Source organism: Myripristis murdjan, chromosome 23 (genome assembly GCF_902150065.1).
Source record: "Myripristis murdjan chromosome 23, fMyrMur1.1, whole genome shotgun sequence".
Taxonomy (NCBI): domain Eukaryota; kingdom Metazoa; phylum Chordata; class Actinopteri; order Holocentriformes; family Holocentridae; genus Myripristis; species Myripristis murdjan.
The window spans coordinates 23,187,850-23,208,356 of record NC_044002.1 but is presented as its reverse complement, the minus strand read 5'-3'; the positions used below and the strand labels follow the sequence as shown (position 1 = coordinate 23,208,356).

The 20,507-nt window shown below is 43.3% G+C and overlaps 1 protein-coding gene across 1 annotated transcript in view; it reads right to left on the bottom strand.

The window, feature by feature from the left end:
- The window catches only part of LOC115355581 (anoctamin-4), a 52,804-nt gene that overhangs the window by 6,474 nt on the left and 25,823 nt on the right, over positions 1-20,507 (bottom strand). The window contains exons 14-24 of the mRNA XM_030046438.1: positions 13,608-13,690; positions 9,467-9,607; positions 8,241-8,405; positions 7,582-7,618; positions 7,149-7,260; positions 6,508-6,565; positions 5,486-5,583; positions 3,018-3,160; positions 2,409-2,561; positions 1,916-2,063; positions 571-690 (exon numbers count right to left, since the gene is read on the bottom strand). Of these exons, the coding sequence (XP_029902298.1) occupies positions 571-690; positions 1,916-2,063; positions 2,409-2,561; positions 3,018-3,160; positions 5,486-5,583; positions 6,508-6,565; positions 7,149-7,260; positions 7,582-7,618; positions 8,241-8,405; positions 9,467-9,607; positions 13,608-13,690 (1,258 nt within the window). The remainder of the gene's footprint in view (positions 1-570; positions 691-1,915; positions 2,064-2,408; positions 2,562-3,017; positions 3,161-5,485; positions 5,584-6,507; positions 6,566-7,148; positions 7,261-7,581; positions 7,619-8,240; positions 8,406-9,466; positions 9,608-13,607; positions 13,691-20,507) is intronic.

Below are 20,507 nucleotides of genomic sequence, written 5' to 3'. Positions count from 1 at the left end.
GATAATGAACCAACCTAGGTGGATGTATTAGACTCACATGGATCAGTAAATATGACTGTATGGGCAACAACCCATACTATCACTTTAAATTCCTGAGATGTTACAATGTTCTGTGAGTCAGAAATGAAAGTGAAATGTTTTAGAAAGGTTAGCCAGACTTTAATGCCCATATTGACTTTTAAATCTTGTCTTTTTGTGACATACAGTTTGTGTGGACAGTGAGACTCGCCTGTGAAATGGGAATCTTTAATAATCCAATAATAACAATAAAACAAGTTATGCAATCAATCCTCGAGAGGCACAAATGTTTGCAGCCAAACCCCCACTCTTCTGAATACAATAAGCTTATTTTTTGGTGAACAAACGCTTGAGGGAAGTGAAGAGCGTGACTCTCGCTGTTGCCAAGCGGCCACGAAAAAGGGTGTAAATGTAAATATCAAAGTATTTTTAATACCACCTAGTATTTGGTGCTCTAAGGGCTGAAAAGACACTGAAATATTAACGCTATTAAAGTGGAGTAAACTGGACTTTGCTGGCTGAGATCTGCTCTTCTCGGTGAGCGCTGGTTACCTGCAGAACTTCACAGCTTCTCCGAGCAGTTCGGAGCCGTTTGTCCTCGGCTGTGATTTCCTCTCAAAGTCAGAAACCCGAAACACCGACAGACTGGCGTTCACATAACCCATCATGCACCTGAGGAGGAGACGAGGGAACATTAATCCATTTGGCTGATGCTCTTAATCACAGCAGCCGCAGCAGCAGAGTAAGCTGAAAATCCTAAATTGCCATTTCTGACTCAGTGATTTGCACACAGTTTGAGAAGGTCCTCGCTGCAGAGGAAATCTCAGTCAATAAGATTCACTTCAAATGGCAGCGTAGGGGGTTTCCTGCTGTTAAATTAGAAATGAGTCTGATTTGACCAGCAGTCATCATGTCAGCTGTGAAGATGAAGAAATTAAGCGTCCAATAAGCAGTAACTCCTCAACTGTTACCACAAATCTCAATAACGTGGCATTTTTGCGACACAAAAACATCGACATAATGTATCTGGTTTAGTGGCACATTTCTAATTGTAACAAATATTCATGTGATGCTAATGTAAAGAGCTGCAGGACTAATCAACTCACCTCATCAACTAATTTACCAAGTCAGAAGTACTGGTAGCAGATTTCTGTTTGCTAGGATAGTGACAGCAATTTTTTTCCCCCGAGGATGGTGAAGTCATTTTGACTTTTTGGTTAAGGGTAGGGCTTGGCATAAATAGGTTATGGATAACATGAGGAAAAAGCTGTAGAGAATGAATGTAAGTCAATTAGGTCATGACTTCGCCATCCTAAGGCCGAAAATATCACTCTGGCAATGGATTGTTCTGCGAAGACCCGCCTTACTCTGCCCTGACTTTGCACCGTCCCCAAACCGGCGACAACACACAAATAAAAAACATTACACTTCATGACGTATTGGATTCATAACATGATGTACTGGTTGGGTCTGGAGTAAGCTGCCGGTTGGTCCAAATGTGGTTCGAGGGCCGGACTTTGAGAAACCTCGTTGTAGGAGAATGTGGAAATTAAATTCATGAAGAAATTACATTTTACATGAACGTAATGATCACCAAAAGCTTCTTCCTATAAACGGCTCGTTCCTGTAAACGTTAATCGCCTCCCTCCTTGGGTGTACAGTTATGGTCAGATATTAGACCCCGCCCACATTAGGCCCCGCCCCAGATGCAGGATGCAGTGAGAACTAAAACTGATGACTCTTTGTTCGTCGTCACAACCAAACGCATTCTAAAAAAGGAGAGGTTTGAAAACGTAACGTGGTGCTTTTCTTGACAAATTTAGCGAAAAGAACAACAGCAGAACAAACAGGTTCTGCCTCACAAACATGAGAATAAAAACGTAAAATGGTCACTCACCGCTCCCAGGCCCGGCCCTGCCCAGCGCACGGCCCGTACTTGTAGGCGTAAACCAGGCGAGGGATGAAGTCCGAAGTCACGGCGATGACAAACGCGTTGGTGATGACAGACAGGATGCCGATGCCCTCCAGGATGCCGTACCAGATCCCTGCCGCCAACACACAACAGCATCATCATCATCATCATCATCAGACGGTAGGCTTGATTTTACTTGCTGACTGAGTTCCTTATTATCAGCCAGTTATCTAATTTGTGCTTTGAAAAACGGTGTTTCCGTGGCTCCGCCGATGTTTACCTCAACCAATAAGACTGTTTCTGAAGAGTTTGCACGGCTAAAACTGTAACAATCTTGCAAACTGAGGCTTGTCAGTTCAAACAGGAGAATAACTGGAGAAAACTAGACATGCAAATTTCACCCATCAGCAGAACAACCTCCAATATACATCAGTAAAAGATCTAAAACGGGTTTACGCTATAAAGGTCCAGTAATTACCGATGTCTTTGGCTTGAGAGGGCAGAGGTCGCCGCCACTGGGTGACAAACTTGTAGGCGTCCAGACGAATCTCGATGATGTTGTTGAGCAGAGCCAGGAGAGGAGCGAGGGGGAACGCCGCCACGAAGATGGTGGTGAAGCCGAACTGCAAAACTGAACGACAACACGGGCACATCGAGCCGAATGAGTCCTCGTTAAATTCAAAGTTCCAGATTATCCAAATTCTAGAGAGGGGTAACACAGATTTTAGCGGTGTAAATGAACATAAGAAGTTCTGCTCATTAAGCCGCACATGAATTGCAAATTTAAAAAAAACAATGCTTCCCCAAAGGAATCTGTTGTTTCCTCTCTGATATTTTTAATCCATTTGATTTCAAGCAGTGCAAATTAACAGGAAAGACAAGATAGACGATGAAAAATGGATGCTGTGCAGAAAGCCTGGGATGCAAACATTATAAAGAATCTGCTTTAGCCACGCAAGACCCCAGGATGTCATGTGAACTCTTTAAAAATCTGCATTATGGAAGATTACACTGCATGAGAGAAACTAAGACAAGGATTCCTGTTTCATCCCCTCTTGAACCGTTTGTGCCAAAACTGAACACATACTCATCTCCAGGTATTCATCAAAGAGTCCGTAGGCGTTCATGGGCTGCAGATTATAATCCCTCTCCCACTGAGGGAAGCTGGATTTGGCTTTCGGTCCGTGCTCTCGCCGCAGCCGCCGCCGGGTCCACCAGTTCTGGATCAGCCTGAGAAACAAGCAGCAGCAAAAACTCGTTCAGACGGAAACGCTTTTTATCCACAGATTTGTTTTATCCTGGTTAAAGACCAGGTGAGTCACACTGGTCTGGTTCACCTGGCCAATCAGTGCAGTTGTAGGGCGGGACAAACATTGTTGATGTAGAGATCATAGAATATTAACTAACACAAGGAAATATATTGAGTTATCAACGCTGCCACCGACGTTATTTCAAACTTAAAATTGAACCTAAAAACACTCATAGCAGATCTACGTTGTGCGCTGAGGGCATTTCTGAGAGGGGAACATGTTTTTTGCATTCTGCCGATTGAGATTTGGCACAAGTTTAATTTAATTTCTCAGATGGAGCTGGAAAGGACCCTCGGTCTCTTCACTGAATCGTCGCCCAAATGTTTTTCATCGAATTTTTTGGCCATATAGAGCTCCTGTATTTTCACCAACTTTCACCAACAAACGGATTTGGCATGAATGGCACAAAGTGTCAACATTTTTGGCTAAAGTTGCTACTTTAGGCTGATTTGCAGTAGTGTTGACTGAGAACTACGTCACGGCGGCGGGACACGTGGTTGTTTGCAAGTTTCAAATCCCTCCGCCTGCAGAGAGATTTCAGACTGAATAATGGAGCGGAAATGGAGCCGTCACTCAGTCTGAATATCAGGTTTGACTTGTTTTGCAATTATTACCCATATTTTTATGGATATAAAGAAGGCGGTTGTACTATAATTAAGGCAGGAAAGCCTACTCTATGCTGATGTTCTGTGTGGTCCAAAGGAAGAGCAGTCGCTGCAGTTATTTAGCAGCTAATGAGGATCCTGACAAACAAACACACAAAACAACACCGAGCACTTCCAGTAATTATCTCCAGAGCTTGCGACCAAAACACACTTCTGACTCGCTGTCGAACCCCAGGAGCCCTCGGTCTGCCTATCTGCTCATTTTTATTTTATGTTCATTGTACGCTCTTGTATTGAATATGCATTCTATTCTTTTTGAGGCTTTCATTCTATTTTTTTAATGATTCTCTTCATGCTTTTCATACCAAGCATCATGGAATAAGCATGTAATGGGATGGCTGAGTCTATATTGCCTCATTATTCATATTACTCTGATAATAATCCAGTTTTTTCTTTCTCTTTTTTGGTCAACTGAGGTCATCATTTTTTTCTAATTTTAATGATTGCATCTTTAAATAACTTATTTGTAGTCCATGTTGAAAGCTCTTTATGATTTTTTCTTTATGCAAAGTAAATTGTGGTGCCTCTTGTGGATGAAAAGTGTAAAACTTCTTTTGCTAATTTAGCAATTGTAGTACCGAGCAAGGATATTATTATTAATGAAAACTGACAGAATAACAAAAGCTTGATGCAAAAAAACCCCCAAAACATCGTTGTTAAATTAAAAAAAAAAAAAAGAGGCTTTCCAAAAAAAAAAAAAAAAAAAACTGGTCGTGAATACATTTTTAAAAGGTTATGATGTTTTGTTGAGCTTTTATTGCATAATATTTTTTTGATCTTTCTGAATCTCACCCCTGACAAATGCCCCATATTACAAAAACAGACTAAAACTAACAGGAAACTAATAAAAACTAAAACTAAAACAGGCAAACACGCTTTAAAAACGAATCAAAACTGAACTGAAACTGAAACCACAAAGTCAAAATTACATAAAAATAAAACAAATGAAAAATGCAAAAGTATAATAACCTCGGCACCAAGTTTGACTTGGCAACCTGATATCAGGCCGAATCGTGAAAAAAGACCCGCCGGCCCGCCAGAGGAGAGCGTGTCAGCGGCACGTTTTGCTCAGCGTAACATTTGTTCATTAGAGTGTGGACTGGGACACATATGTTTGTCCGAACCCGACCCGAGCCTGAGATTTAGCTCGTCCTCCATCACCATGTGACCGTTACCACCTGAAATGGCCTACGTGTTGCCTTCAGTGTCATCACGAAAACTGCAGGAAGCTGCCCAAAACCGACAGCAGATCCATAATTTTTTGGGTAAAATTATGTTGTTGTAACTGAACCCGACCTGAACATGACGACACCTCAACAAACACTCTGAAAACACACTCTGGTTTTTATTGGACGTAGGTTTGATCTCCTGCCTCCTGACACACTCTCTCTGTCTCTGTTTATGCTCTGTCAGGTCACCGTTCTTTCATACAGCCCGAAACCCACACAGAGTCAGTCTGCTGGGCGTTCCTCTGCTGGACCGGCGGCTCGTCACGCACTTCGCCTTCAGGCAGGCAGTCGTTTAATTTTGAGTCTTTGAAATAAATAAATCAAAATAAATAAATGTGGGCGCAGACTCACGGGTAGCCGAGCTCCATGAAGTTGTTCCAGGTCTGTTTGAGCACCATGATGATCCCCATCTGCATGCACAGGTCGATGAGGCAGCCGCTCGGGTGGCACTGCAACAGACAGACAGACAGACAGACAGACAGACAGACAGACAGACACACAGGCAAACAGACAGACAGACAGACAGACACACACACACACACACACACACACACACACACAGACAGACAGTGAGTAAACCTCAGAAATGCTCCTCTGATGCTGAGGCTGCCCTTCAGTCTCAGAGAATTAAACCCAGCACACACACATCTGATGCCACAGGACCCCTCACGGCCCCTGGACCGCAGCTTTGGAACCACTGATATCAACCCTCAAACCATGAGTGCACAGCCTGACCTTTATTTGATTTTTTTTTCTTTTTTATTTAATAAAATCCCCTTTCTTTCTTTCTGTCTTTCAAAAAATATTTTTAAAAAGTGCTGCTTCGGCTAGGAAGATGCATTTCATTTTTTGTGTAATTTTATTTATCATGAATAAATAAATAAATAAAAATATGTAAATAATCCTGAGCCTGAGCTAATTACTGAAATAATATATACAGGTCAGATCAGCAACGGTGGATCGAATGCTCATGAAAGCCTGAAGCTGCTTTGGACGAGCATTTCAGGAAGACAAGTCGATTACATACAATCAATTTATACAAAACTGAAGGTGTAATTATCATGTTTAAAAAGCTTTGCTGAGACTTTCTGGACACTGAGGAGGATTTATATTTATTCTCGCTGGTTTTAGCACATTTGAAAAAGTTCATTTAAAAGCTTGGCGGTACGTCTGGTTCGTGCTCAGCAGCAGGCCCTCGGTCCCTCAGCACCTCCTCAGCCTCTGGTGTTTTCCTGCATGCCTCCATCAGTGATGCTGCAGTAATGGTTACTGCTGATGGGGGTTAAACGCCTGGCAGGCCGCCGCACAGGAAGTGCCTGGCTCCATAATGCTTTGCTGCGCCTCCCTTACGGGAAAGCAAAGTAATTACTCACCTCTTCCAGCTTCCAGCGGTTGAGGAGGCGTAGATATGCACCCGGGCGTCCCGTAAACCTGTCGACAGGGGCAAAAATCCTTCACTTAAGTTTAGTCCCAGTGCAAAATCGACTCAACTTTTCCCGTGTCAGCTGTCAGCTTTCATAGCCGTCAACATCAGCCGGTTACTGCAATGACACGGGACGCTTCTGACTGCATTTCTGCACCTCATTTCTGCTCATTTTCTCATTTTTCTGGGGAGGTTTTGATCGGGAAAATATGCCATGACATCTTGCAGCTGCTGCCAAGTCTTTATAATTCAATAAAAGAGCATATAATAAAAAAAATCAAGGGCATCTCCTGCATGTAATCCTTTGAATTGTATATAATATTAATGTAGATGTGGAGAAAAGTGCCACTTTTAACAGACACACACTTGCTGAAATAACTTTGCCTCCCCGCACAAGAGGAATTGCTTCTAATTCATAAATAAGAAATCTGCAGGGTGTTCAAGCGGCTGTGAGGTGCGAGGAGGAGCGCTCGGGAGTTTGGTGGCACATTTTGTTTCCTCCCGCGTGACATTCGCCGGCGGCACTAATACATGCGGGGTAAATCCACCGACGTGTGACTTCTGAGACGCGTTTGCAAGTGACTTTCTCACCTTCCCAGGAAGAAGGCGATGTAGAAAGTGGAGCTGTTGAGGTTGACGAACTGAAAGAGGAACATCTTGAGGGTGAAGCTGTTCTCCCACTCCGACTCGGTCCTCGGCTGCTCTGTGGCGGCGGGAGGAGAAAACGGGACGGTGAATAAAACACAAGAGCAGAGAGAAGTCGAACAATTCCTCAGTTCCTTTTCGTACATTTTGTCCTGCGCCTTTACAGCGTCATGTCAGTCCTTTTTTCTATATCCATCTGTATGAACAATTGAACATTTCTCACAAACGGTGTGCATTCGTTTGCATTCGGAAAACCTTTTCAGCCTCATCGTGACAACACACAGGACAGGCGTTCTGCTGAGTCATGTTTCGTCTCTTGTAAAACTAAATTCGACTGGATTTGTTGCTCTAAAATGAACTTGAGCTGCATGCAACTTACCTAAATTGGTGAGCAGAAGAGCAACTTTTTCATAGAGCTGGAAACAAAAAAAAGACAAAAAGACAAGGTTGGTTTTCACAGTGAGGGGCGTACAGGCTGCTCTTGAGGCCTCGGTGGCGTCTTCCAGCATTTGAAACGTGAAAAAAACTATGACAGAAATATTATAAATTGTAAAATGATAATAATAATAATAATAATAATAACAGTTACTGCAGCACTCCCATGGTGAATATTGCAATTATAGTTTCAACCCTTATCTGAGCAAATCGCTTGTGCTTTTAAAGTATTTTAAGCAAGGATTATGAAGTAGCACCTTTAGAAATTAAAATAATCCGGTAATTACACAAACAGGATGAACTGAAATGAGGACAGTTATTTTAAATACTTGACTTTCCATAAGTGAAATATGTTTTTTTTTTTTTTTTTTTTTTTTTTTTTTCTTTCCATCCTCTAGTTTATTTGTAGGAATAGAGTTTACTACCACTAAGGCTGATATAATCTTCATAGCATAAATTCATAAGTAAATAGAGTGCCACTGATGTAAGCTTTGAAAGCTATTTTCTGTATTTTAAGGGAAAAGAAGCATCAATGTCATTTTTTTTTGCACTTTAAATAGCAGTTTATTATCATTTCTGTCTCTGTGCGGCGCTGACACTCACCACGTTGAGCAGCATGATGATGCAGAAGTTGATGCAGACCGCCGTGCCCGTGGTCGCCACCTGAGAGTTGTTCCTGATCAGCGCCCAGCCGAAGGCGGCGAAGGTGCTGACCGTCACCACGCGGTACACGACGATCCCGAACACCGCCGCGATCACCACCAGGATCTGCGGAGCCGCACGCACACGCCGTCACGCCGACATTTACAAACACAACTTTACACTCTCAATGATATCATGAATTATAAATGACTAAAAAGGCTAATTTTCAGTTTTTTGTGTGCTCTACTTTTCTAGTAATTTTCTCCTACTGCTTTTTTTTTTAATGTTCTGGTCTTCTTTTTTGTTTACTTTTTTTTTTTTTTTTTTTTTGCTAATTTGCTACTTGCTTTTCGGTGTGTTTTGGAAACAAACCGAGTGACTCAGCACATGAGGTTTCAAAAATAATGCCAAAGTCTCATGGGGAAAACATTATTAATTTTATGATGATATGAATGGAGAAAAGGAGGGAAGTCTTTGCATCTTCATGAAGCATGTTTGTAAAAAAGTCTGGGATTTTTTTCTGGACAAATGATTAATATTTCATGATTAATATCTGAGCGACTAATCGTTTCAACTCTCTTTCTGTTCCTACATCCAACACTGCCACTGAGAATAATAATAAATATCTTTATTTGTGCAGCGCTTACATAGAAGTTTATGAAGCGCTCTGAAAAAAAAGGATGTTCAAAGTGTCTGAGACAAAATGAAGATCAAAAAGAAGCTGCTGAACGGCGTAAAAAATGGAAAAACTGGCACCTGGTTGCTGACATGAAGGCAAATCACATGACGGCTTTGTAATTAATTTATGATAAGTCATGCTGAGACCTTTGCTCACCAAATGGCCTGGTGTGTTCGAGATAAGAGACGTCCATCAAAAAATGACTTGGTGATTTGCAGATGAGCAGAATTTCTCATAATTGAACTTTATGTGTGACATTTTGCAGTGAAACCCTTCATACGCAGTCGTCACTGTCTGCCCCTCTGCTGCAGTTGTCATCATAATCTCACTGTAATCTGCGGCGCTGCCATTACATAACCAGCTTTGTTGCATGTTTATGTTTCAAGCCAAAGCAGCCGCAGCACAAAAGTTCAAGCTGCAGAGAAACCGGCAACAGCGCCAGCCTTGAAAATCAAATTTTATGAAAACTAATAAAAGGGAGAGAGTGATGTGTTTGCATTGGGCTCACCATGAAGAAGATCCCGGACGTGGAGACGATGAGGCGGCTGTACTTGTCGGTGAAGGCCTGGTAGGGCTCGGGCTTCCCCGATATGGGGTTCATCCTCTCCTTCTTGGAGTATTTGGCCTCAAACTGGGGTCGAATTTCCTCCTGAAAGACACAGGACGCAACACACTTGAGCAAAATCCATGAAAAAACAGATTCTGTCAAACTCCCTTAACTTAAAAACATCATAATCCTGGCGGGTCATCAGGGTGTTTCTCTAAAAAAAACAAACTATTTGATGTAAAATCCGCAAGAAATCATATAGGACATTGACCAAAAAGCATGTTTATGTTGTTGCATGAATATTTTTAAATGCAATCCTCCACATCAGAGGAGCTCTTTAGGTGGAAATCATCTCATAGGTCGGGTTACAGCTCAGTTTGACTGGCTCTAAATTTCACGCCGTTCAATCCAGCATTCAGCATTTGGGATAAAAACAGCTGCCTGCGCCTCGTTTGCATGAAACAGCTGTCTGCAAGTCGCCGTGACGGGGTCGCTTTGCCTCGATGGCTGTATGCTGGTGTTTGCCATGAAAAAGCTTGGCAAGAGCGCTGCAGGATGCACTCATGCGTTATTGATTGAGCCCCCACATATAAATACCTATACAGATTAGTCAGTGTCTTTTTTTAAAGATCCTCTTAAAACGCACTTTTATCTTTGCTTTTATTTTATTTATTCCTGTCACAGTTTATTCTGGTCGACCCTTTTCATCATCATGTTTCCTTGCACTTTGCTTGTTATTTCTGTGTGCACCACTTCTGTGTCATCAGCCTCCAGATCTGCAGCCGTCTCACTGACCTGCCTCTGATGCAATGATGGAAAAAATAAATAAATAAATAAATAAATAAAACAAGTCTGAGTTTATTGCGTCCTCCTCCGTCTTAGCTACTGTTTGGCCCACAGCAGATATTTCTGAGTCACTTTCACGCCCACCAGCGGCAGCCGGCCTGCTCACCCGGCCCCGCTCGCCGCTCGGAGGAGGAGGCAGATCAGCGCTGGAGGTCGGCGCACAGGCGAGGCGCTACAAACCCGCCGATTCACATCCGACACTGCCAAACTGTGACTAATGTGATTTTCATATTGCAGTGAGTCACCGAGTGAGTTCAGAGGCACTTTCTTGGCGCTGCCGTCCCAAACACACACACACACCGAAAATCACCGAGCTGAACCTGAGAATGTGTTTTGGTTAGCTTTTCGATCCCGTTTTTACAGGCGAGGGCAGCGGCTCTCAATCCCGCATGGTCAGGGGAGGATTTTTGGGGAGTTGCAAGATGATTAAGACACAGGAGAAAGAAAAATGTTTGATATGGAAAATTATAATGATTATTTTTTCAGATTTTTCAAATTTTCTGTTCTTTTTGGTTGGCCCGCCAACAGTGAGGACCAGTGCTAAAAATGCAAATGTGCATCACTGACTCAAGCCGATGGATGGTGTGCATCCAGAGGGGCGCTCACTTTGCAGGTGTGGATGTTGGATGGGCGTGGCCATTCCTGATGATTGACAGCTGCTCTCTCCTATAGAGTGGTGAAGTCCCGCCCACCCACTTCCGGTACATGGGTCCTCAAAAGCAAAAAATTATGAATGCGATCCAATGGGTAGATAAAAATTATTTTCTGGTCCCGTTTGAATTGTGCCATGGATTTCACAGATGTTGTTTGTGATATTTAAAGGTAATTTTTCACGCAAAGAAGACTACAATTTAGTGCCAAGAATATTAATAATGCTAGGTTTTGTGTGAGCCCGCTTTGTGAACTACAACTCTTCGCTGCTCTCGGTGTGAATGATGTACGTCACCAGCCGCACTGGAAGCCTACAACAGACATGGCGATTTCTCTGCTCCGCTCTGAGTTTTTGAGGTTCTGAGTTTTTCCGCCCGGCGGCGGGGTCCGCTCGCCCTCCTGCCCGGCCCGGCGCTCCGTCGGCCCTCGGAGACGCGGACAATCGGGAACAAAACACACCGGCATCTTGACTTGAATCTGGATGGAGGGAAACGGCGATGACGTGACGTCACGCGACACAGCATGTAGTCTTTCTAATTGTGTTTTCTCAACAGCATTTAACTGAACAATGGCGCAATAAACGGTCAAACTCTTGACATGAAAATTTGTTATTTAAGCCTATAAACAACATTTGTGTAATCCAAGGCATAACGACGGGGGGACCAGAAAATAATTATTTTCTGTTAATTGAACACCATTCATTTTTTTCGCTCCGAAAGGTCCCATGGGGGCCCACCGGAAGGGGTGGGACTTCACCACTCTATAACCACCCAGACATTTCCCGGCTGCACCTGATTGGACAAACGCCTGAGCAGTGAGCCGAAACTGAACCAACATGGCAGCTCTTCTGGAAACTTTCTGTTATATTATGAAAACAGTTTATTGTTTATTGCAGCTGCTGAGTCTGTCTTTGTTTGGTTCATTTAAAAGTTTGCGGGAGTTTTCCAGAGGCGGTGATTTGCCCTGGACGTCCCTCATTTGCATAAAGTAGCCTGGACCTCAACTTTATGCAAGTCTCTTGAAACGCAACGCAGTGCAACAAGGATGCATTGTTACATGGACGATGAATGCGAAGCGTCAAAATGACGGACCCTGCGCACACGGACCATGAGTCACGATGTTACACCGTTACATCAGGCAAGCATCGAAACAGTTTCTGTGACGTCCTCTGGGGGGCGCTGACAGCGGCTCTGCTCTTTGATGGCAGCTGAGTTTTTGCTGCTCGTGGACGGTACTGATGATTAAAGACGTCTGAATTCATTGACAACAGAGAATGACTCTCCCTGAAACAAAATGGCCTCAGTTTCACACATAATCCAACCGTACGCTAACTGTTTTGACCGAGTTTCTTGCGAAAACACAGAGTGGTTTTAAAACGCGAGGCCTCCTCTGATAATTAAGCAAATGAAACAAGATGAAAACGTCAACAAGTGCTCCAGTTTGTCCCGGCTCTTCAATACAACCAACAAGGTCGTCTCTAATTCGACCCAAAGGAGCGCTTCCTGAGCTAGTTAGCAAGCAAGTGGACGTTCGCTAATAAATGGCAGCCCGCTACCGAGCTCGCTAGCCACTAAAAATACTTGGTTAAGGTTCGGAAAAGGTTATTGTTAAGGTTAAGGAAAGGTTTGTCGTAATGTTCAAGGTTGAGAAAAGGTCAGGGGTTATGGTTACAAAATGTTAGCTAAAATTATCTAGCTAATATTAGGAAATATTTGCTAATTAGCTTGTTTTCTAGATTTAGATCTGACACTGTCAAACTGTGACAAATGTTTATGGGCTCAGGTTTGTGTGAGTTATTTTGAAAATGTTTTTTCACATTTCAATGAGTCGCTGATCGAACTCAGACTTTCTCAGTGCAGCAAACCCATAGGCTACGGCTGCCGAGGTCGTTTCTTCCAAACCTTTAATACAACCGCTTCCGTGAACGAGCTAACTAGCAAGCTAACATTTGCTAACAAACGGTAGCCCGCTAGCTAGTTTGCTATCCACTAAAAACACTTGGTTAAAGTTAGGGGAAGGCTTGTCATAATTGTTAAGGTTAGGAAAAGGTCATGGTTAAGCACCTTCCTCACACCTTGTTTCGCCGCCCCTTTAATACGACACCACCGTGTTGTTACTGACAGGACCACTAGAGGGCGCTTAACTTTAAAACACAATGACAGGCTGTAATTAGCTGCTTCACAAACGTGAACGTGGTCATTTTTAGCTGGAAGGCAAACCCCTGGGCGAGCAAACAGACTAATGAAGGCAGATCAGTTTGTTGGAGCAAACAAACTCAAATATAAAGTGGCCGCCTCCCAATCAGTTCCTGCTGCAGCGTTTCAGCCTTGAGGTCGGATCCTCCACTGGCTTCCCACACACACACACACACACACACACACACACAGAGGGGCGCCGCCAGGAATTTTGGGCCCCATGAAAAAAAAAAAAATTATTTACTCAATGATGGTTTAATAATTTTATATTAGTTTTTACCTATTTTTTGGGGCCCCTGTCAGGCAAGGGCCCTTGGAATTGTCCTAACTTTTCCCCCATATTCGGCGCCCCTGCACACAGATACACACACGCACACACACACACACACACACGGCCTGCGACACGTCACCTCCTCCTCCTCCCAGTCGATCAGGTCCCAGTCGTAGGCCAGGACGGCTCGGCGCCTCTTCCAGAACTCCAGGAAGACCGTCGCTGCAACACACAAATTAAACAGGATTAACGCACTGTGAGGCTTGAAGGTGTGTGTGTGTCTGTGTGTGTGTGTGTGTGTGTGTGTGTGTGTGCTGAGCTACACACACACAGCATGCTTTGGTACAGTGTTTTGGGGCCTTGATAAGGTTTCCAGAGAAACATCCCATTCCACAAAAGCACACACTACAAAGATACCTGAGTTAACAAGCAATTTAGGATCATATTCATAAAAATAAATAAATAAATAAATAAAAAAAATCTGCAAGTGGGACGACATAATCTCACTTTTTTCCAATGTGGTTTCACTTTTTTTTTCTTTTTTTTTTTAAACCTTTATTTAACCAGGCAAGTCATTCAGAGGACATTCTTATTTACAAAGGCCAATAAATAACGATTAAATAAATATAAGTCAGGAGCTGCAAGTGGAAGAACCTGTACTGCAAATATTTTTTCAGGATAATGTTGTTGGTTTTTGCGGAGCAGCCGGTTTGCTCACAGAAGGTTGTAACAGCAGGAGGAAAAAACAAAAAAAGAAGAGGTATTTAAACTGGATTTGAAAATGTTGATTATATTTGATTGAAGTGAGTTCCGAAGTTATATCTTCGGTGTTCAAATCTTCATTTTTTTCTGGAATCAAGTGTCATTTTCTTTATCCTGGTCGGCTCTTATCCTTATTCCAACATGTTTCAACACGTTTCCCTGACAGATTGAAGTGAAAAAAGTGAAACTGCACTGGAAACAAGTGGGATTATCTCATCCCACGGGCAGATTTCTGACCTTATTTGAAGAAAAACAAGACTTGAACACTGAAATTGAGATTAAGTGACTGAGGATGGCTATTTTCTTGCCGTCTGTGCCGTCAGGAGGATCTCAGAAATACATTTTGGAGGTGGATTTGAGTCCGCTCTCTAGATTTGGATAGGATAATCACACAGGTGTATGGTTGTATAATGCAGCACCATATTTAGCTGTTCATAGGTGCGACATGGGTTCAGAGTCACACAGAACAAAGTCCTGCGGATGGCTTACTTATTGCACATGTTTAGCAGGTTTGCAGCAGCTGCAGGCCTGTTGCAGGTCAGAGCCTCTGATCTTGGTGTTTTAAACCAGGCATTGCACTTTTTTGTCTGGGGGATATTTGTTTTTTGAGGCCGTAACTCCTCGCCTTCCCTCCTCAAAGCGGAGTAACATGTTTTGTAGCTGAGGGCTCGCTCGTCTGAGAGGGGCTCGGCTTTTCTTGTCCGACCAGCGGGGGAGCGCACATGTGAGGAGCCTTAATGAGGGGATTTCAACGGGAGAGTCTGCCGTAGCTGCAACCCGGAGAAATATCCACTCGGACAAGGCGGCTTCCAGCACCGAGAGGCAGCGACGGCAAGGTCAGTGGGACTTTTGTGAAACTCCTTTTTGAAAGATAAGAAGTTAGAGTGGAGGAATCAGAGAGCAGGCGTGGGCTCGGCGTGACGGTGCAGCTGTGAAAACAGCTTGCACAATATTCAGTTTATGGTTCAGACTGAAGTTATAGCAGATATTCTGAAGTGTTTTACAACATGCGTGCTGCATGTGAACGCTCCTGATTTGTGTTTCAAATTGATCACTGTGCGCCTGAAAGTCTTATCTAATGTCCCAAAGCAGATTCAAATTCCCAGTTTTGTTGCTGTAGTATTTAACCTGTTCGACTCCACCGGCTCAGTTTCTCATCGCGGTGCGGACGAGCTTTTGTTCAAACTTCACAAAACTTTATTTTAAATTCCAGTGCAGATCCTGAGGTTTCCAAAGCTCCCAAACATGAGCTGCACAAGACAGGTAGATCTTTTCTGTCTGATGTAATTCTGCAGCCTTGGCTTTGAATCTTTCACTCAGGATCAGTGTGTTGGAGGCTCAGTGAAGCTGCAACCAGCAGAGACACAACATTCATGTGACTTTTTTTCCCCCTACAATATGGAAACGAAGGATTTTTCAGTCTTTGAGGTGACTTTAAGGGGAAATCTGCAACAAAAATCCAGAGTTCAGGAGGTTAAAGCTGCAAACTGAGATAACGCTGCAGCTCTGTGACTGATTAGTGAAGTTAAAGTTGTTAAAGTGGGCGGGGAGAGGAGATGGGAGGAGGTGTGGCTCATGTTTCACACCTGACCTCCTCATCCTGACACTTCACCTGCAAGAAGACACACTGGGCCAGATGCAAGAACTGATAAGCCAACAAATGTCCTCTTATTTTTGTTCTAATCCACATTTTGTTCTTATTTTTGCTTTCTCTTATGTCAGAAAAAAAATTAAGAGTGGTTGAGAGCACAGAAAAAAAAATCTCATAGTCACAGTCCACAGTTCGGTTGTCCAACACATCCATAAATACCAGAAAATCATTATATGAATATCAATCAAATTGGGATTACTTTATGTTTTAGAGTGATTATAAGGATCAGGATATTTGAGTTTGTTGAAAAAACAGAACAAAAGCCTACAGACTATGACAGTGTTGTATGCATGAATGAATTTTGTAGTGTTTATGCGGTAGAGCTGCTGGGGCTTCAAAAACCGGATCGTCCTCGTCACCATGGAAACACTTGGTTTGTGCAATGTGTGTTTTTTTTTTTTTTTTTTTTTTGGTCCGCATTTTAATATTAAATCAGTTTCATTTGATTTCAGCAGCTCCTTGTCCCTCTGCTGAGACGAGGTTCACAGCATCACAGAGGTTTTTTTTCTTCACACGATTGATTTTTTGACTTTCTTGCACTGACACTTCGGAAAAAATCGCAGTTTCTTTTTCTTCTTCTTCTTCTTCTTCTTCTTCTTCTACTTCTTCTTCTTCTTTTTTCAGGTTAATTCAACAGAACCTCAGTTTAGTTCAGTTCAGTTCAAACCTCATCGGCCCTGATTTCAGCTGCTGAGTTTCTTTTCCGTCCTTGTTGTTTGGTGGCGTCTCCATTTCTTGGGCATCTGCCACCGCACTCTGCCCTCGTGCAGAGTTTTGACACACACGCACACACACACACACCTGCAGTTTACTAACAGGTGGGATTCATCACCCAGCACACCTGCGTGAGAGCAGATTGGGATGATTAAGAAAATTTGGTGCTGACTTCTATTATTTTTTTCTTAACAGTAAATAAGAAAAAATATAAAAGAAATTTAAGAGAAGTTTGCTGCCTTTAGTCCACTGATGCCAGCAGGTAATAGAAAAAAATGACTTGATAAAACATCCATTTCCTACAAATCAAGACAATTTCTGACTCATATTCAGACTTAACCGGTGACACATGGACGCCTGTGTTATCCCGAGTTTATTTGCACAATAATAAAAAGCTGAACATTTCTCCAACTGGCTCTCACACACAAAAGCCTTCCACTTTAGTTTTTAGTTAAATTGGTTTACTGTCACTGTGAAGGAACAAACTAATGAAGTTTTATAGCTCTGGGTAAGAAATGATTGCAGAGAATGATTGCATTTGTGAGCCGTCCTGCTGAAAGACGGTCAGACTAAAACAGGTGAAAGGCTGACTTTCTCCAAACCTCCCACGTCAGAAAGTGTTTTACATCCCAGAGAATCAAATTATAACTTTCAACGGAGCTCAAGAACACGATTTCACACTTCCACTGAATTTAATTAATAAGAAAAATATATTCTGGAGGACGTGATGCTCCTGATTGTTTGAAAAGTATTTAGCAGATACTCAGCGTCGGGGTTTGGGGTTCATGTTAGAGGGTTTAGGGTTCAGGTAGGGTTATGATCCGCTCCGGTGAGGTTTACAGTCCACAGAGACACAACAGGCCGGAGAGTGACACTGTGTTTACTGTGTGCCCTGAGGCCTCACCGGGGCATGATCTGCAACTTTGGAGGCATTCCGCCAAAACACACACACACACACACACACGGCTGCTGCAGAACGCTCCAGTCGTGCAGACAAACTGCATAACTGGAGCACAGCACAGAAAACACTTCTCCCACAAGAGCAATCCCATTTTAAAAATTCAGTCGCCCATGACAACAGCAACATTATGCCTTGACTTACTGGCAATAAGTTTCATCTGCAGTAGTGAAGATGCAATATTGCTCTCATTAACTGGCTCATGTTTTCAGAAAATGTTATATGCGCAGCGCTGAGAGACATTCGTCTTCCTCTCCATTCGTTTAATAGCTGTGGGTTAGAAATGGCTGCAGGGCGGCCCGCCGGCTCACGGTGGAGGCTCAGCCGCAGTGGCCGAGGTTCAGATCCGACCCAGACGCTTTGCTGCACGTCGTCCCGTCTGTCTGTCCTGTCCTGTCTCCCTGCACGGTCACTGTCTAATGAAGGCAGACAGGACCAAAAAATCATCTTAAAAAACAAACAAATAAAAAAAGAAATGATTGCAGCTGCAGATCGGGTCAGTAATGTGGCCACTGGGGCCGTCAGTGAGGCCTTGTTCACATCAAGCTGAGTAAAAGTGAAAACACCAAACAGCAGGGACGGGAGGATTAACTGTTTAATATCGACACACGGACACGGTGCGAGTTCACCGGCAGAGCAGCCGTGAACTGACGCAATTTTAGGATGAAATCGAGATAGTTTTTTTTTTTTTAAATAAAATGTTCTATACTTTCATTTAGAAACATGAGCCAGTAGTTTGATATGATGGACTGTTTCTCCTTTGTTACCGAGCGGACGCCGGCCGCTGCGCACACACCAGTGAGCTACAAATCGAAAGTTTGGAAATGCGAGGGATTTTACAAGACAGACAGACAATTTAAGATTAAGATTAAGATTAAGATAAGCCTTTATTAGTCCCACCACGGGGAAATTCACAGTGCTGCAGCAGCAACAATAATGAAAGGCAGGAAAAATAATTGAATGCTACATATCAGTATTGGACAGATGGGGTTTGTGTGTGTGTGTGTGTGTGTGTGTGTGTGTGTGTGTGTGTGTGCAAATGCTCTAATGGGAGCAGCTCAGAGTGTAAAGTCTGACAGCCGCTGGAAGGAAGGAGCTACGATGTCGCTCCTTCCCACACCGTGGAGCAGCAGCTCACAGGGTTGTGCACGGGGTGGGAGTTACTCTCCATCAGGGATGTCAGCTTGGCCTTCATTCTCCTCTGCCCCTCCACCTCCTCTGAGTCCAGTGGACGACCCAGGACTGAGCCAGCCTTCCTAATCTTCCTTGACAAATCAAAACGGGCCGTGTTGCTGTAACATGAAGCACAGCGAACCTTCTCACACACCTGAGACGGCGACACGGTGTGAAGGTGGAGGCGTCTGCCAGCGGTTAATAAATAATCAAACTCAGTGAACTGCATGGCATCGTTCCTTTGCATCGTCACTGTGTTGAATCAAATCATTAAAGCTCAGTGCATCATAACGGGGGCTGAATCGTATCGTATCACATCAGTAGTTGCCATCTATATACACTACTCACAAAAAGTTAGGGATATTTGGCTTTTGGGTGAAATTTATGGAAAATATAAAAAGTTCACGCTACAGTGATATTATATCATGAAAGTAGGGCATTTAGGTAGAAGCATACGCTGGTGATTTCCTCATCTCAAACAATTTCTTGAAACAAAAGCCAACAACAGTGGTGGATATACCACAACAAAAAATGTCAGTGTCAATAACTTGTCATGTGCCCTTGAGCATCAATTACAGCTTGACAACGACGTCTCATGCTGTTCACAAGTCGACTTATTGTCTGCTGAGGCATGGCATCCCACTCTTCTTGAAGGGCGGCCCTCAGGACATTGAGGTTCTGGGGTACAGAGCTCCAAGCCTCTACACGGCGACTCAGCTGATCCCATAGGTTTTCTATGGGATGCAGGTCTGGAGAAAGTGCAGGCCACTCCATCTGAGGTACCCCAGTCTCCAGCAGCCGTTCCCTAATGATACGACCTCGATGAGCTGGAGCATCAAACACCTGATGTGAATTTTGCCGTTAAGCTCCTTGTTAGAGAACAGCAACTTGTGCAAAAAGTACTGAAACATTGAACAGTTGGACATGTGCATTCAAAAGTTTACAGAAGGTCACATTAAGTTCACCTGGAAAGGTTATAATGCATTTTAGGTTCATCCTGAAATTTCACCCGAAAGCCGAATATCCCTAACTTTTTGTGAGTAGTGTATCTGAATGGTATCGGATCTTTGGCAGTGTGTCCAGATTCGTATTGTGTCGGCCGCAGACCGCACCAAAAATGGTCCCCAAAGTGTGTGAATCTGCATCTGTGACGGGGAAAACGTTGCTTTCTGAAAAAGACACAAGATGGTCACGTGAGTGGGAGTTTTTTTTTTTTTTTTTTTTTTTTGTTAAACCGTCAGAAATGGTGCTGTGGCTTTGTGTGGATGGAAGGCCAAGACAGGTGTTTGGATCTCCTGGCTCAGTAAATCTGACTCACTAAGCCTTCACACAGCGCTGTAGTTAGGGCTGTCCTTGAGCAAAGGAACCACACTGGCACGTTCCTGGAATAAACTAGGTGTAAGTGTGTGAATTTAACTCTAATTTCCCCTCTAATTGCTCCCTCAGGCTAATTCCACGAATAGGAAAATGCTATTTGCCAGCCAGTGTGGTAGCGTAACCCAGAAACTGAGCAGATTTTGACACGAGCTGCATCCGGATTGAAGACGACGCCACGATGAGCGCTGATTTATTTAACGTTGTAGCCCACAGCTGCTACCTGCACACTTTTGTGAAATCAGGACCAAAATATATTTCTGATTTTAGCTGAAAACAATTTCCTTTGCATGATTTCCTTGTGCTATGCCAACATGTTTAATAGCCTCCTGTGTGTTGGGGTTGTTGCTCTAAAGGAACATAAAAGAAATAAAAATATTACACGGGTGTGATGCCTTTCAGTGTGC